This window comes from Akebia trifoliata, chromosome 14 (assembly GCF_017979445.1).
Source record: "Akebia trifoliata isolate Shusen 1 chromosome 14, ASM1797944v1, whole genome shotgun sequence".
Taxonomy (NCBI): domain Eukaryota; kingdom Viridiplantae; phylum Streptophyta; class Magnoliopsida; order Ranunculales; family Lardizabalaceae; genus Akebia; species Akebia trifoliata.
The window spans coordinates 12,289,899-12,307,371 of NC_141388.1; the positions used below are offsets into that span (position 1 = coordinate 12,289,899).

The following is a 17,473-nucleotide window of genomic DNA, read 5'->3' on the forward strand; positions in this document are numbered from 1 at the left end:
TGCCTTTTTTTTTTTTTTTTTAATTTATAAATCTAAAAATTAATTAAATTTTTATCACTTATGATCCTACATCAGAAGGATCATCTGATATAATAAGTTCTCCCCACTAGTAATGGATCATAGTCGAGATGAGGAATAAGAAGAAATAAATAATAAAATTTTAGAAATAGAGTTTGTTGAAAAAAATTATGTTAAGAACCTTGAAAAACGTGCAAGAAATTTAAAATTAAAAATAAAATTAATTAAACATCTTGGATTTATCAATCTCCTTAGATTGGATCGAGAGATTAGCCAAGACTCATTCTAGAAAATCAACAAATAAGTATATGAAAAATAACTTATCTTTTATTGATCTCTGGAAAAATCTTGAACAAATATTTCTCTTCTAATTTGCAGAAAATAATAATTAAAACCTAAAATAAACAGAGAAAAAGAAGAGATTATGAGAGAAAAAGACATGAGAGTAAGTCATGAGATAACCCAAAAATTTAGAAAGTTAATGTCTTTTCATAACAAATAGTAGGGTTGATTTGACAACATGTTTTTGTCCTTTTTCGTCTAAATTAGATCTTCTACATGAAGGACAATTATGTTTTCCTCTCAATTAGAATTTTAACACCATTGAATTTTCTTTATTTTAATAATCGAGTCAAATATTACGTTCAAAATGGTAAAACGCGACAGTTTTGAAGTCTCTGATTTGTACATGTTTTTGACCAATTCAAATTCTGAATTAAATTTTCTTCGTGAAATACGAATTTGTTCTCCTTTGAATCAATTTTCTAACCTTAAATCTCGTTTTATTTTGATAAGTAGGTCAAAAGTTATGGGCAAAACAGTTTGTCATGACAGATTTAGAACTTGATTATGTCAATCCAGAACAATTAAATTTCTTGGACCGTATTTTTTTACTTTGAATTTTGATTGTTGTAGTTTTTCTACTCTTTGAATCTACAATTCCCCTCCGTTTTTTTTATATATTAAGAAATAGACATATAATTAAACCCTCGAAATTCATGAAAATACATACAATTTAATCAACAAAATGTATTGTATGATAATTAACTATTATGTATGATTTTATAAAGAAATCGTATCTCTTAAATTAGAAAATACAGTTAAGTGCTCTATAAAACAATTAGAAAATACATATTTTTAGAAACTTAGCATTTGTGTGTGTGTGTGTGTGTGTTCATTCTCGTTAGTCATCAAATTGAGAATGATTTTTAAAACTTTAACCAAGAAATGAAAAACCCAACACTAATTCTAAAGGTGAGGCCTTGTTAGAAGATGAATCAAATGTCAATAGCCAAATCATTTCCCACATACCCATCAAAGAAACTTTCTCAGATCCTCCAAAAGACACCAATACCACCTCTTGCCTGTCAAATCTCATAAAACTTTGATCAGGTCCCGGGTCAATTTTTTGCTTGACCTTTTTATTTGAAATCTCTCTCTAGGTAAGTTTTAACCTTACTCCTAGATACAACACTAACGATTTAGAGTTGTTAGTGTGTAGCAAAGAGTCAATGGGATTCTCATTAATGATCTTGAAATTTCTTATCCATGGTTTTGGTTAATTTTTTTGTTGTGGGTAGGAATTTCAATGGGTTGAATTCACATCAGTTTCACATGCAATCAGAACTACTTAAAACCTTAATGGATTTCTTATCAAAGATGTTGGTTAATCCTTGGTTTAGGGTAGGTACTAGAGATTGGAATGATAGATTATGGTGTATTAATTTGTATCCAAACTTTGTTGTCAATTCCACTGCATCATCTCAAATTCAAGATGACATTGAACGAAGAATCGGCAAGGCCAAGTTATTATCAAAATAGCTGGAATAGTATATTATATTACTTGACATTGACATAATTTGTTTCCCTAAAATAAACATCAATGGAACCCACCTTAAGCTGAGTTCTACTAAAAAGACCTTGAAAAAAAACATAACCGAAGAGAAATAAATTGAATTAGATGATGTTAACCATTTGTTTGATTACATTTTTTTGGCCTTGAATTTACTATATATATCAAATAAGATATTTCAGGACATTGGGTTTTAAACAAGATCATTTTAAGAAAAAATGGATGTTTTCAAAGAAATAAAAAAGTTATGTTTTTTTTTTTCTTCCCTTTTTTCCATATGTGGATAACCAAGTAAATGTAAAATTTTGTGTCAAACACAACCAAGCAATACAATAACAAAACAACGTAAAAATCAGTAATATTGAAACTCTACAAATGCAAAGTTTTGTGCACACAGCTGTTTGCGGTGCAAGCAAGCATGATTTAAAAATTCATGTATTTAAAAGAAAACAATGTCTAAATTTTTTTTTGTAGTAGTATATTTAGTCTCGGGTTCGGATTGGGCTGGGTTGTCCGAACCCTGAACCTGAACTCAACAGAAATTTAGGTCCAGTTGAGTTATTCTAACCCAAGCCCAACTCATGTTCAAGTTTATAACTTGGCCCAGGCTAACTGGTTGAGATTGGGCCAGCGAACCCAATTTGCAGCCCTAAGTGTTAGTGTCTTGTTATTGACATGGTGCTTTCTTGACCGTATAAAAATACTAAAGGGATCTAGAGGATCAACTCCTCAAAGTGTGGATTAAACAGAAATCACGTTTCAGTGGGGCCCATAGACTATTAATTACTCATAAACAAGGCTTAACCAACTCCCTAGTTCAATAATCTCACTCTGACAAGAAATAACCAAAATTTTCCAATAACAGAAGTGAGGTCAGAAGTCATAATTGGCCTCATTAACTTCTTCCTATAGCAACCCTTCAATTGGAAAATTTGGTTTAAGAGGTCTCTCTATAAATTGATTCACCATTTCTAAAGCAATACATAGGAGAACATCTAAATCTTTCTCTTTATTTGATCTTCTTCTTTTTTTTTCTTTCTATTTTAATATAATTTTCCATGGCTTCAACCATTATCTTTGGGTTGGGGTTGTCTCTCTTATTGTTTCTCCATGGAGTTGCGTCCGTGGACTATGGACAAGCCCTTAAAATGTCTTTATTGTATTTTGAGAGTCAAAGATCAGGAAAGCTACCCACCAATCAAAGGGTCCAATGGAGAGGAGACTCTGGTCTAAAAGATGGTAAAGATGCTGGCGTAAGAACTTGATGACAATCCATCATCATCATCATGAAAATCTTATTCTAAAAATATTTGCGAATCTTAATGACCTCAATTCACACCTTCTGATGTGGAGTTGTGTACAGAATCATAAATGCTTTTCATCATAGTAAAATCTCGATGGAAAGCATCTATGATTCCCTACATGTATACCTCCACATCAGCAAAGTGTGGATTGAAGTCACTCCAGCATTACTCATATCTAAAACCATGTTTTGTCGTTTCTATTACTCCATGAATAATGCTGAAGTGACCTCAAGATTGTACCTCATATCTAACTTTCTTGAGTTGAAGTGTGTACGAACATAGATCTCCATGAAAAAGCATTTATGGTTCCTACACACTTCCACATAGGGTTGGCAATGGATCGATTCAGTACCAGATTGGTATCATACCATTATCAAGCATGAATTTTTATCTTATGAACCAAATCCGATCGGATCACTCATTTATTGAAACGAATCCAATCTGATTGAGTTTTTTTCAATCCAAACCCAATCTGATCTAGTCGAAGATTTTAAAATCAATTTGGGAAACCTCTCGGTTGAAGAATTTTGTGATGGGTTTAACTTAAAATGAGTTTTTATTTAAAACAAATAGGATCAGATTGATATCGGATCAAGATCCGAAATATAATCGATTTTAAAATCATGATCTGAATCCAATCCAAAAATAAAAAATCCTTGATCCAAAGCTTAGTTTTTCGGATTGGATCGGACCGGATTCTGGACAAAGGTTGGATCAATAGCAATCCTACTTCCCCATTAGGAAAGTGAGATATGAGGTACAATGTTGAGGTCACTCTAGCACATCTCTTGATTCATTCAAGTACATTCGTTAGTAGAAGACATGACTTATTACATAAATGTATGGAAGAATAAGATTTGTTAAACTCAAATTTTATGTATGGGGAATGCTAACGTCCAAGACCTTATGAAGACGTTAACATTCTCCAACACTTTATTTTTCCAATAATGCCTCTATTCATTTTGTTTTTTAATGAAAACATATATGGGTATGGTGGTCTTTTATGTAATAAATGTTTGTTTACATTGATTGTTAAATCATTTATTGCAAACAAGATATTCAATTCTAAAGATTAAATGCTCTTAACATTTATTATAAAAGAGATAGTTATTAATTAAATAAATAAGTATTTATTATGTAAAAAGACTAATATACTCTTATCTTTTTTACAAAATGATAAAACGAGTAACAATAATGCTAATATCCTCATAAGGTTTTGGACGCTAACATTCCTCTTGATGTATAAATGATGATTAATAGTAAGGTACACTATTCATTTTAATTTTGAAAATGGTAATTATATTTATCATTTTTTGAAATAAAATATTTTACCAAAATAAGCCCCCAATAGTTGTATCATAACATGCATCCAAAATTGTGAAAATACCCCTAGTTTTCAATAAGCCAAACATCCATACCTCTAATCTTGTTCCTTCATTCATCCGAACTCAAGCTTCTAATATATGAATTTTCATAATTTCATTAGCTTTTTTTTTTTCTTTAGCATTTTTAGTTTTTACCATTTCGTTTAATATATTTTAATTTTGAAAATAGAAAAAAAAAATTATTTTCGAAATTCCCTTTCTTAATAAATTTGACATTTTCGTTTATGAAATCTAAAATTTTCTCTCATTTTATGTAATAGATTGACCTTGTTGGAGGGTATTATGACTCCGGGGACAATGTAAAGTTTGGGTTTCCTATGGCATTCACAACAACAATGCTTGCGTGGAGTGCTGTGGAGTTCAAGACCCATCTCAAGACGAAGTCCGAGCTCTCACATGCCTTGGAAGCCATCAAATGGGGTACAGATTACATACTAAAAGCGCACCCAACACCTGATATACTCTATGGTCAAGTCGGGGATGGTGACTCTGATCATGAATGTTGGATGAGGCCAGAAGACATGACCACACCAAGGACCACCTTTAAGATTGATGAACAACATCCAGGGTCTGATCTTGCTGGTGAAACCTCTGCAGCTCTAGCTGCAGCTACGATAGCGTTTAAGGATTCGGATGCTCAATATGCAGACTTACTACTCACCCATGCAAGACAGGTTCTTTTTCCTAATCCAATCAATATGTTCTACATCTTAGATGAATGTAACCAAAAATGAATCAAATCTTTCTTTTCTTAAATTGTAGCTTTTTGAGTTTGCTCGTAATAGTCGAGGCAAGTACCAGGACAGCATCCCAAGTGTGGGGAAGTTTTACTCAAGCAGTGGATATGAGGTAAAAATTTGAAGGGAGGGGAGTTTCTATTTGCCACGCCAATTGTCTTTTACAACACGCCAATTCATATTTGGTGGGGTGTGGATAACCATTCTATGTCAATATATCACCCTTCACATTAGGGATAAAAAAATAATCTAAGGATTTCCATAATTTTATAAACGTATTTATGCATTTATTGTAATTTATGATGAAGAGAAACTTGACAAATTTGAGATACTAATCATTTGGTAATTTTTAACAGGATGAATTGCTATGGGCAGCTGCATGGCTCTACAGAGCTACTGGTGATGAAAAATACTTGAAGTACCTCTTGTCAGCTGATAATATCGGTGGCGTTAGGGCGATGTTCTCTTGGGATGACAAGTTTCTTGGTGCACAGGTCCTTGTTTCAAAGGTAAAATGGATAAATCAACCCCATTAACATTCTCTGTGATAAATGCTTATTGATTAGTTACCAACATTTGGCCCCCATGATCCTTTTAATATGTGATTGATTATTAACATGTTTTATTCAATTTAAGCATAATTAATTTCATTTACATGCCTTTTATTACTGTCATTTTAATCTAACAACTATGATAACTTCCCTTTTAGGAGAATACTATAAATTGAAAAATATGGAAGAGTTTTACATGAATTAGCTAGCTAGATATTCTTTTTTTCTAGTATGTCTTCTTGTAACGGGTTGAAAAGGGTTTTAAAGCTTTGATTTGGGAATAAAACTCTAGTATACCTTCTTGTATTGTTCTTATTTTCTTTTCACACTATAAGTGAAATATTTTAATTCCAAAAATGATAATTTACCGGTATAAGAATTAAAATGAATAATGTGGTGGAATGGGAATTTCACAATTTTGAAAATATTACATGGGCATAGTTACTTATCTATTATTTAATTTTCTTAATTTAGTAAGACTTGGATTTATGATCCTTAAGTAACATGTTACATAATTTGCAGATGATCTTGGATGGAAGTTTTGATTTGTCCGACGAGTTGGATATGTATCAGGCAAATGCTGAGAGGTTCATCTGCATGTGCATTCAGAAAGCAGATGAGTACAATATGAAGATGACTCCTGGAGGTTTGTTATGGTGGCAGACTTGGAATGGTCTCCAATACGCCACAACTGCTACGTTTGTTTTGGTCGCTTATGCCGACTACCTATCAATTTTGGATAATGATGTCCCATGTGGAGATTATGGTCGCTTTGGGCCTTACGATCTAATCTCGTTTGCCAAATCTCAGGTATGCATAATTTATGTCTATGAATATATTGTACTTGAGTATTGGATAATATGTGCGTATATAGATACATTAGGTAATATTTTTATTGATAAAGATTAGATTATATTTTAATGTCATGTATATATTGATTTCAAATTGTTTTGATGTCTTAGGTGGATTATATTTTGGGATCTAACCCAAAGAAGATGAGCTACATGGTGGGATTGGGATCAAATTATCCTACACAAGTCCATCACAGAGGGGCTTCAATTGTATCGATTAAGAATGATTCAACGCTCGTGACACGCAAAGGTGGCTACGAAAATTGGTTCAACAAGAAGGCTGCCAATCCAAATTTGTTGCAGGGGGCGATTGTTGGAGGTCCAGATCAAGATGATGGATATATAGACTCAAGAAGTAATTTTCAACAGGCAGAGCCTGCGACTGTTAATACAGCACCATTAGTTGGGGTTTTAGCAAGACTGAGCTATTAAGTTTTGTTCAATTAATTTGAGCTATGCATGTTAATTGAGCAAATGGTTTTAATGTGAACAAAATGGATGTAATCAATTTTAGGAAAACAAGAATAATAAAATGTTGCAAGTGGAGCCTAACTAATTGTTGGTTATCATTTTAAAATCCAATTCTAGGTGGGACTTCGATTAGGGTTTTATTTAGCAATATAATCAACTAGAGTATGTATGGGCCTATGGCAAGGGCATCCTCTTTGAGCTAAGGGGTAAAAGTGGCAAAATATAAAAATTCTTTGTGGTTAAGGGGTAAATAAGGAAAAATAATAAAGTTTGAGATGTATTATTAAGAAATTGGGGATTTAGGGAAGACAATAAAATGGATTAAAGGACTAAAAGAGGAAAGATAGTAAAATTAGATAGGTATTATTGAAATGATCGTAAAAGAAGATAGATAGATAGTAAAATTGAAGAGATATTATTGCCAATAGTGAGAGGGGGTGAGGATTGAAGGGGTAAAAAGGAAAATCAATAAAGTGATGCGTGTAATAGACCCCATAAAATTGTAGCTTGATGGGAGGTTTATTCCTCAAAAAATTATAGGAAATTGGGTCCTACAATTATGTTGTATTATATAGATTAAACTCCTTAGGGTTAAGGGGATAATAATGTTGGAGGGTATTATAACCAAAATATTGATGTCAAGAGGTAAAAGAGAATGAGAATAAAGTTAGAGATGGTATTATTAAGAAATGAGAAGATGACGAAATACAATAAAGTGGGTTAAAGAGGAATGATAGTAAAGCTTAAGGGGTACTATTGAAAAGGGGGTAAAAGAGAAAAATAATAAAGTTAGAGATGTATTATTTAAAAATGAGAATATGAAAAAAGATAATAAAGTGGGTTAAAGAGGAAAGATAGTAAAATTCGAGAGATACTATTGAAAAGGGGGTAAAAGATGAAAGATTTTAAAATTGAAAGGATATTATTGAAAAAAAAAGATAATAGAGGAAAGTCAATATAGCTGAAGGGATGAAAAGAAAATGCAATAAAGTAAGTCGGGTGGAGTTCGGTGGAGCCCACAAAATTGTAGCTGGATGAAACTCTTACACTCTCCCAAAAAAATGTAGCAAAATGGACTCTACAACTATGTATTATTAAAAAAAAATTAAGATTAAAAGGGTATAAAAGGAAAAATAATAATATTGGATACGTATCCTTAAGAAAGTGGGAGCTAAGGAAAGACAATAAAGTAAGTTAAAGGAGTAAAAGAGGAAAAATAGTAAAGTTAGAGGAGTATTATTGAAAAAAGATAAAAGAAGAGAGAGAGTAAAATTTGAGGGATATTATTAAAAAATGGAGAGGGAGATATGAAAAAATAATAAAGTTGAAGGGATGAAAAGAACATATGACAAATTAAGTAAAGTGGACTCACAAAACTGTAGTCAGATGAGATGCTTATTCCCACATAATTATAGTTGGATGGGAAATTTCTCTACCCCAAAAATAGAGTAAAGTTGGCTATACAATTAGGTTTCATTTTATAGATTATTCATAACAATTAGATATAATAGTCAACTAAGATAAGAAACGAGAGGCAACCATGGTTTTAAAAATCATCTAAATCCGACAAGCATCATTCATGAACGAGATGAGATCCTCTTCTCTTTCTTTGGTTCTTCTTCTTCTTAATTCACAAATTAAACTATGAAAAAAAAATCATCTTCTCTGAGATAACTTGAAGACTCACCCGAGTCATCTCTAACGATATAAGACAAAAATCCAAGATTGAAAACCATGAAACCAACTCGTTCATTTTTGGCTAATAATCAACTTGTTCTGTTTAGAAAAAAATAAATGAGGTCATGAATGTTCGAGTCCATAGTTCATCAAACAATAAAAACCAGCAAAACCCATTATAAATAAACATCAATTAGAGTTATGTGAGTCGTGCTCTAAAACAGATCTAGAGATAACTATGGTGAATCATCCCAATCGTGGAGGCAACTGGGTGAGATGGTGACCGTTTGATAAATTTACAAAACTCAATCGACTCAATTGGATTTTATAGTTTGTGTATAAAATTATTAAATTTTTTTAATAATTTAATCTTCATTATATCTTTACTATTATATATAATAAAAGAATTCCGGATAGAGAGTTGTTGCCACCAAAATTTTCTTTTAAAATACCCTCACAATACATTTAAGATTATTAATTATTAGTTTTTAATCTAAACAAATGAGCATAACTCTTATAACCACGTTAGTTAATTTGTTGAAATTAAATATAAAAAATTATCATTTTCACCTTCATTGATAATGGTTGATATTATATAAAAGAAGGTCTCGGTCCTATAAAATAGGAACAGTTTATGTGTTACATGTCTTGGTAGGAGTTTAAAAGACATTGGACTCCTAACCAAGCCATTTTTTATATTGCATACAGCCCAATGTTTTAGTGTCCAACCAAAACGTGCCATGTAGATGTTGCATGTTGTTATAGGAATGGGACATTGCTCTGGATTGTGAATCTTGTATAAATACCCTTTAAATCTTGATAAGGACCATGAAAATCCAAAATTCTCCTAGTTAGTATTTTAATATATTAAATTGTAAATTATTCTATAAATTAGATTATACTAAAGTCTGGCACAAACATCCTCTTAGGAGTAAAGTAGTAATAGAGAAAAAGATAATAAAATTAGAGAAATATTATTTTTTTTTTAAATGTAAAAAAGGAAAAATAGTAAAATTATATAGATATTATTAAAATTAGCAAGGGAAAGAGATGAAAGAAAATAAAGTTGAAGAGAAAGATGAGGAAAGGCAATAAAGTGGGGTAGTGTGAACCCTAATCCATTTTAGCTGGAATAAATTGTTTATATCCCACAATTATAAATAGAGTTGGACCCATCGTTGTGTTTTATTATATAAGTATTTAAAATTTTAAAATAATTATTTTAATTGATTAAAAAAAGTTTAATACCACATAATACGTGTGTGGCTGCACTTGCCAACCACTCGTCTCGTATAAAAAATAAAAAAAAGATTTTGTAACTCAACATCTCTTTATCTACCTTATAATAAGAATGGAAGTCTTATACAAGACAAACCTCAAATCCAATACTATTTAATAATAATCCCCTAAAGTTGAAACAAGTCCAAAAAGTGTATTGGTTGAATCGGTTATAGTTCGAAGTAGAGCCTGCCCATGCCTAGTGAAAAAAGATAAAAGTTGTCCATAAGGCTTGTGGTAAGATTAAATCACAAACTCTTTGTTTATTGGGGAGGGGGGTCTATCTTGTTTTAGTGGTCATCGTTTCCAAGAGTTTCTTAATAGCATCCACGTAAAAAAAAAAAAAAAACTTTAAAGTGGCCAACCCATTTGAAAATTTTCGTAGAACCCTCTTCTTTGGATTACATATGTCATATCCAAGGAAGCATCCTAAATATTGATGAAAAAGTTGGGGTGTGAAATAAAAACAAAAAGTCATGTGTCATGTTGCCGAGAGGGTTCTATCAAAATTTTGACGTGGACTGCCCACTTCAAAGTCGGATTCAACTTCAACATTATGTATAAAATAATAGTACAATAAGAATGCTACACTACAACAAATGGGTATTTCAAGATGAGAAGAATATTATCTTTTTGTTTTTTAATGGTAATTGTGTATCCTTATATACAGGGGATAGGGTTCTTATTTGGGCTATCCCTAGTCCATAGACCATGGTCTTGTCCAAGGATTAATCCTAGCACACGTGCAACGCCTGAACATCACAAGCACCAAATAAGTGAGGGTGTGCTCTCACAAGTGGTCCCTAAGGAATTAATGTTTATATTGGGTATCGAACTCACAGCCTATCGGCATTAACCGTTCATTGGTTGGAAATTGCCATTGAGCAAACCCTCGGGATTGGAAGAAATAATCTTTCCTAACATCTGACCAACTATTTGATGAAATGCACATTTGAATCTCCATGATTAGTGTAGGCCACTGTTGAATTTTTTATTTACATTCATGTTTTGAAATTAACTTTGCAATATTTTAAGAGTATTGATCCTTTTTTTTTCATACAAAAAAATAAAAACAAATTAAAGTTAATTCATCAACTTTTTGGTAAACTTTGTTCTTTTAGAATGATTTTTGGCAAAATTATTTCTAGAAGTAGCATCAATTCTAATGAAAATGATTACCAAATGGCCCCTTAAAAAATCACTGGACTCGCTCAGTCATCCCTTTTTCAAATTCTCTCTTACACTTTGTTTAGGTGGAAAGAAGAGAAATTCAGTTTCTCTCCGTCATATTTGGATAGACAAGAGAGAAATTGGATAACTTTGAAATTTTAAAATATCTTAAAAGAGATCTATGGGTAGAGTTGGAATTATAAAATATTTTAGAACGGTTTCTCTCCAAATCTTTCTACTTTTGGAGAGAAAGAAAACTCACCATTATTCTCTTCTTTTTTCTTCTCTCCGTCACTAAACAATCCAAAAAGAGAAATAGAGAGAAACTTATTTATTTTCTCTTCTCTCCATTTTTTTCAATTCAAACACGTCCTTAGAGAAACAGTGCACTTATTTCTTCTCCTCCAAATATTCTTTTTCAAAGAGAGAAATTGATGAGTCTTTTAGAGAATTTCATTGATGCAGGAAAAAAAAAAACTCATTTATTCAAATGCTCTCTTCAAGGAAAGAGAAAAAGAGATGAGGTTCTTTTTATCGAAAAAGAAAGAAAAAAAATTCAAGTTTAGGATTTGCTATAGAATTTTTGAAATCAAATTATTTTCGTCTTTTTTTCTCGAATGTGTTACCTCCCCCGTTTTTTTATGCTCCTTCAATAAAATTTTGTTTTAGTTTTTGAATTGTTTCCCTAAACTTGCACAACTTATGTCAAAATTCCAATTATATTTTAATTCCCAAAATATGTTTTTCGAATGAATTTGTCATTTTTATAATTAACGAATTCACTGATAAATTACCAACAAGATCATTGATATGGAAAAAATGTTGGTGTTTCATCAATGAATTTTTTTATTATAAAAGTAACAGATTTACTTGAAAAACATGTTATATAAATTAAAATGAACAGTGTAATGGACTTGGAATTTCATCATATTCATCACACGAAATGGAGATTAGATTTTTTTTTTTTTTTTTTCTTTCTAAGAATTTTAGAAGAATATTCTGGTGTGTCTCTGGTATAATTTAATGTGCAATAGGTAAATTATCTAATTTGTATGAAGTAAAATTTGGTGTGCCAATAGACATTCTCGTTTTAAAACAAAGATCTGAGAGTTGAGTCTCAGTCGCTGTCTCCTTCAGCTCTCCAATCCGCCATTTTTGAAACCCAAAACATGTTACCAACCAATCTATCTCGATCATCAGAGGTTTCTCAGAGAGGAAGTTTCAGATTTAATATCTGAAGCTTTCTATTTTTCTGTATTCGAGGTAATTTTGATCTGAATCTCTCCTCTCTATCTCTTTGTATTTATCTTTTTTCGTTTCGAAATTTTCATTATTTATTTATTTTTATTTTTTTGCATTAGAAAAACCTAGGGTTTCAATATTTTTAATGCTCATTTTATAGATTTTTTCATTGTTTCTTGGGTTCATAAGCTCAGAGAGTTTCTCTACGTTTCTGTGGTTTTTACGCTTGATAAAAACCTAGGGTTTCATCCTCGCTCACCAATCTCGCTTTGATTGCAAGAAGTTTTTTATATTTTGTAGTGCTGAGATATGAATCATCTTAAGGGTTAATGTTGAAGTTCTGTTTAATGCGGTCTTTTTTGGTTGGTTTTGTGATCTGGGTTTAAACCATGTGTCTTCTGAAATAATTGATTATGAAAGAGTTTATCAAACTCTAAGAGAATTATTCTCAGCTGTTTGTTTCGGAATGCTGTAAACCAAGTGTATGGTTGCCTGTGAGAATTCAAACTTCTTTGCCATTTTCTTCTTTTTCTCAAATTTTGATGAATAGTTAGAAAATTGTTGTATTTTAATACTGTGATGGGTATTGTTGTATCTCTTTCTTCCACTTTGAACGCTCTCATTTCTCTACATCAACAACAAGTACTAATGAAACTTTATTGAAGCAAACAAGGCCTTCAATCAATATTGTTGGGTCGACAACAGAAACCCGTAAGATTTATTGAAATTTCTAGTATTCTCTTGCATTGATTTACATTTTCATTATTCATTTCCGTGGATGCGTTCTACTAATTGTATGTATAGTTTAATCCATGTTGTATTTTAATTACTCTCCTACACCTTCTCCATTTTTACTAAATTTTTTATTGTCTAATTACGAATTATACCCGTATTGGACCCTAACAAATTTTTTGATCCTCCAAATTGATTGAGTCAGCCTAGGAGTTGAACGTGATAGTCAGTCAGAGGCAACTTAAGATATGCATACCACACATAGTGTAGACTTGTTTTATAAGGTTTTAAGGTGTGTCTCCTTCTCGTGATCCCAGAGAGAAGTGGTTTTGGAGCAGGTTAGCAGCAGAGCAGTAGCCATGGCATCCGTCATCTCGCGAAACACATATCTCCGGTACATCCATCGCAATCTCTGTTCTTACATTCATCACCATTTGATTCCAATGATACCACCATCACTACCGTCCATTCAACTCTTCCATGGGGTCCCTGACATTCTCCAATCTAGACTCAACCCAACCTTTCCTCTAATAGGTTATGTCACAGTCACCCACCCTTCAAATTTCTCCCATCGATATCTATGCAGCAGTACTGTCACTCCAGCTAACCCAGAATCAAAGAAACCCATTGAGGCTAATTCCGAAGGAGGTGAAAATTCCAGAGATGAAACACATTCGTCCAGTAATGCCGGAAAGTCTGTCCGAGGAGGGGTAATAATTTTCCTTATTAGCAAACTCTTGTTTAAATTACTCATTTATCAAATGAGAAGTTAGAACGACTAGTGTTTAACCAATTTAATTAAATTTGACCCAACCAATTTGTTCTTTTGCAGCCTGTTTCATGGTTGAGCTTTCTCTTGCTGATCACAACTGGAGCAGGATTGATTTATTATTATGACAAGGAGAAGAAACGACACATCGAAGGTAGATTACTGTGGTGAGTAGGTTTAGATAAACATGATAGAGGGAAGAGAGATCTTGTAAATGTAATTAATTCTTCTTCAATAGCTGTTTATATTTGATATTTGCAGTTGGGTAGCTAGAACTACAGTTACATGTCTATTTCTCAACGTCGATAGAGTTTGTTATTGTTATAAATTAATTTGGTTTACATGAACTTATTGGACATTTCATGATGCAGAAATAAATAATGCCTCAACAGCAGTGAAACAGGGACCATCGGTGGGAAAAGCAGCAATCGGTGGCCCATTTAACCTTCTTAATCATGATGGAAAACCCGTTACTGAGAAGGACTTTTGGGGGAAATGGAGTTTGATATATTTCGGCTTCACCCATTGCCCTGATATTTGTCCCGATGAATTACTGAAGTTGGCTGCTGCAATTGACAAGATAAGTGAGTTGTTTACAATTTCATGTTTGCGGGAACTCTAGAATTATCCAAGATTTAGAAAATAGGCACCCACCAAACATCAATGCAGTTCAAGAATTTTGTTAAAGTATTCATTTTTACTATAGTCATCTGCTGGAGCCATACAGTGCTTATGCATAATGACCTTGTTAATTTGTGTAGAAGTTTGATACTAAACATTGAACACAGACTTGGACACAGACATAAAAGCATGTTCGTGTCGAACGCTAGCACAATATGTCAAACACATTGACCCCACAAACTAAATATGCCGGAACTACCGTAGGGTTTAGTCCAATATGCAATAAATGTATTTTTCATATTAAATATTAATGTAGAAATAATATAGGTAAAAAATAATGCATTAATATCATAATACCAATGCATAAATAATAGCTGAAAACTAAATATCTGATTAAACTAATATTTGTTTGAGAAAATGTGTATGACATGTGGGTACAACATGGTGCCCCATACCGCAAATTCTAGGAAAATGGAGGGTTTCTTGTTACTTGAATATTAGGAGAGTACTTGAGAGAGTTCTCAAGCCTAGGGACAGAGTTGTCATTACATTAAGGTTGCATTATAATATAATAACAATACCTAGGGCTTAGACCCATAGCGCAGTTGGTTTGACACATTGAAAAGCAACTTTGAGGTCGTGGGTTCAAGTCCAGCTTAGCCATAAATAGGTAAAACATCAAGGATTAATCTTATCAGGCCTTTTCTGATTATTTTGAGAAATTTTGCTAAGTTGAAAAAACTGACTTTGATGGATGGAGTTCTGATTGACATTTGGTGTACAATTACTAATGGGACAAATTTATTGGTAGTTTCTTTCTAGACTAGAACAATCCCTCTTAACCATGATTCCAGTTGAGTGATTTGGAAAGTGATTAACCAACCTTTGCTATGGTACTTGTTTTCTGAAGTATAGCACAACCGCAATGCAATTCTTCCTCTCTTGTCATAACTAGTCCCGTAGTCACATATGAAAGAATAATGGAGATGTCACAACCAGAATTCTATCACTTTTCATGCAAATGACCAAATTCTGAGTATGTTGTTTTCTCCTTGCGCTTGCAGAGGAAAAGGCCGGGCTCGAAGTTGTACCTATTTTCATCTCAGTTGATCCTGAGAGAGATACTGTTGAACAAGTTCATGAATATATCAAAGGTACCTCACTCAATTTTTTTACTAGTAGGTTTCATGGTACTGCACAATCCACTTGGTGTGATAACAAAAGGTCAGGTCGCTAAAGTTTTGTTGTTTGTCGCAGAATTTCATCCAAATTTAATCGGGTTGACTGGTACCACAGATGAGATAAAGAAAGTTGCCCGTGCTTATCGAGTTTATTATATGAAGACAGAAGAGGAAGGCTCGGATTACCTTGTCGATCATTCCATTGTCATGTATGTTATTGCCTTTTTATTTATTATTTGGCTTGGAACTTCTACCAATTTAATATTTTGTTTTTCTCATTCCCTCTCCATCTTTAATGTTTTTATCTTTTTTTCTACCAATTTAATCTTCTTCTTTTTCTCTCATTCCTTGTCCATCTTTAATTCACTCTCATCTGTGTAATTGCTCTCTCATTGTTTGTAACCAAACACACCATCAGAGCTTCAATCGATGATCTGAGTTTCCTTTTAAATGACCTTTGCAAAACTACTCACACATGTTTTTTCACCATAATTGTTTTGCATTCCAGATGACTGGGCATTTCCTGATCAAATTACAGTAACCTTTATGAGCATGATTTATTACTTTTTCTGACTGTGAAGTAAATATTGTAATTTTTTTAAATATTTTCCTCAAAACATAATCATTTTTAACCCTGAATGGAAGTTTTCCTTATCAAACTGCAACCTGACAGTGTCTCTGATTTTTCAGGTACTTGATGAGTCCTGAGATGGTGTTCGTAAAGTTCTTCGGAAAGAACAATGATGTGGATTCACTTACTGAAGGTGTCATCAAAGAGATAAAACAGTACAAAAAGTAACATTATAACTATGTGCTTCTTCACCATTACCATTTTTGTACCTAGAATTGGGTTAGCATCCATAGCCCCGGGTGTTTTCAGTTTAGTGATCATTTTAGAAGTTTTTGTTTGATTTTTATTGGATTATACAACGAGATTGATGAGAACAGGCAACTGTTCTACATAATTTGAGGAATATAATAAGATATAAAATATTTCCAGAAAAATGTTGTGTTTGTATCACATTCATTCAATTTATATTACTCATTGCATTATTGTAGGAAATTGTTTCTTGATTAAGTTCCAATCTGGAGATATTTAGAAACATGACAATGCTCTTGAAATGAAGTTATGAGATGATGCCAATTTTGAGTTTTTGGGCATTGAGAAATTCATTTAGAGAAGCAGAAAATAGTTGAATGCCTGAGTTCATAATGAATAAAGGCTTCCGTTCTGGTAGTTTTGCTTTTTTTCTTTTTTTTCTTGCGTGCTTTGTAAAATTTGGTAACCAATCCGAAAGAAAGCAAGATAGGTTGGGATACCAATCCGAAAGAAAGCAAGATAGGTTGGGATACAGAATGTGCCAGGTTGGGATACAGAATGTGCCCCCCCCCCCCCCCCCCCCCCCCCACCCCCCCACCCACCACACACACACACACACACCAAAGGTGGAAAAAAAGAGGCCTATCAAAAGAAGAAACCCCATATATAAGAAACTACTCCACAACTAGATTACAAACTCTCTTCCATCTTACAACAAAATCCTTAAACGAAGATGCCCCGAAAAACTCTTAGAACAAAAGTAGTGAGGCTAAGATGTCCAACACAATGTTTTGAAAAATGTGAGTACTTGTCA

The 17,473-nt window shown here is 32.7% G+C and overlaps 2 protein-coding genes across 4 annotated transcripts; both read left to right on the plus strand.

Moving 5' to 3' along the window:
- The first annotated feature begins 2,871 nt into the window (after positions 1-2,871).
- LOC147386312 (endoglucanase 13-like) lies at positions 2,872-7,254 on the plus strand. The gene is made up of 6 exons (XM_086423179.1): positions 2,872-3,123; positions 4,820-5,233; positions 5,322-5,408; positions 5,653-5,805; positions 6,370-6,657; positions 6,810-7,254. Exons 1-6 carry the CDS (start codon positions 2,929-2,931, stop codon positions 7,128-7,130), a joined length of 1,458 nt encoding a protein of 485 aa, XP_086279305.1. The 5' UTR covers positions 2,872-2,928; the 3' UTR covers positions 7,131-7,254.
- A 5,149-nt stretch (positions 7,255-12,403) lies between these two features.
- HCC1 (electron transport SCO1/SenC family protein) lies at positions 12,404-16,844 on the plus strand. 3 transcript variants are annotated; one of them, XM_086423831.1, is made up of 7 exons: positions 12,404-12,557; positions 13,586-13,978; positions 14,101-14,191; positions 14,409-14,621; positions 15,723-15,812; positions 15,916-16,048; positions 16,530-16,844. In XM_086423831.1, exons 2-7 carry the CDS (start codon positions 13,628-13,630, stop codon positions 16,636-16,638), a joined length of 987 nt encoding a protein of 328 aa, XP_086279957.1. In that variant the 5' UTR covers positions 12,404-12,557; positions 13,586-13,627; the 3' UTR covers positions 16,639-16,844. The 3 variants fall into 3 exon arrangements, with proteins under 3 accessions (XP_086279957.1, XP_086279958.1, XP_086279960.1); XM_086423832.1 differs by having other exon boundaries at positions 12,414-12,557; positions 13,474-13,978; XM_086423834.1 differs by having other exon boundaries at positions 12,416-12,557; positions 13,607-13,978.
- Positions 16,845-17,473: the final 629 nt, after the last annotated feature.

Bases quoted from the DNA above. Each gene is read 5' to 3' on its own strand.
- HCC1 (XM_086423831.1), top strand. From the start codon at position 13,628: ATGGCATCCGTCATCTCGCGAAACACATATCTCCGGTACATCCATCGC. The intron at 13,979-14,100 runs GTAATAATTTTC...GTTCTTTTGCAG, and splicing joins GAAAGTCTGTCCGAGGAGGG to CCTGTTTCATGGTTGAGCTT. The intron at 14,192-14,408 runs GTAGATTACTGT...TTCATGATGCAG, and splicing joins GAAGAAACGACACATCGAAG to AAATAAATAATGCCTCAACA.
- LOC147386312 (XM_086423179.1), top strand. From the start codon at position 2,929: ATGGCTTCAACCATTATCTTTGGGTTGGGGTTGTCTCTCTTATTGTTT. The intron at 5,234-5,321 runs GTTCTTTTTCCT...CTTAAATTGTAG, and splicing joins TACTCACCCATGCAAGACAG to CTTTTTGAGTTTGCTCGTAA. The intron at 5,409-5,652 runs GTAAAAATTTGA...AATTTTTAACAG, and splicing joins ACTCAAGCAGTGGATATGAG to GATGAATTGCTATGGGCAGC.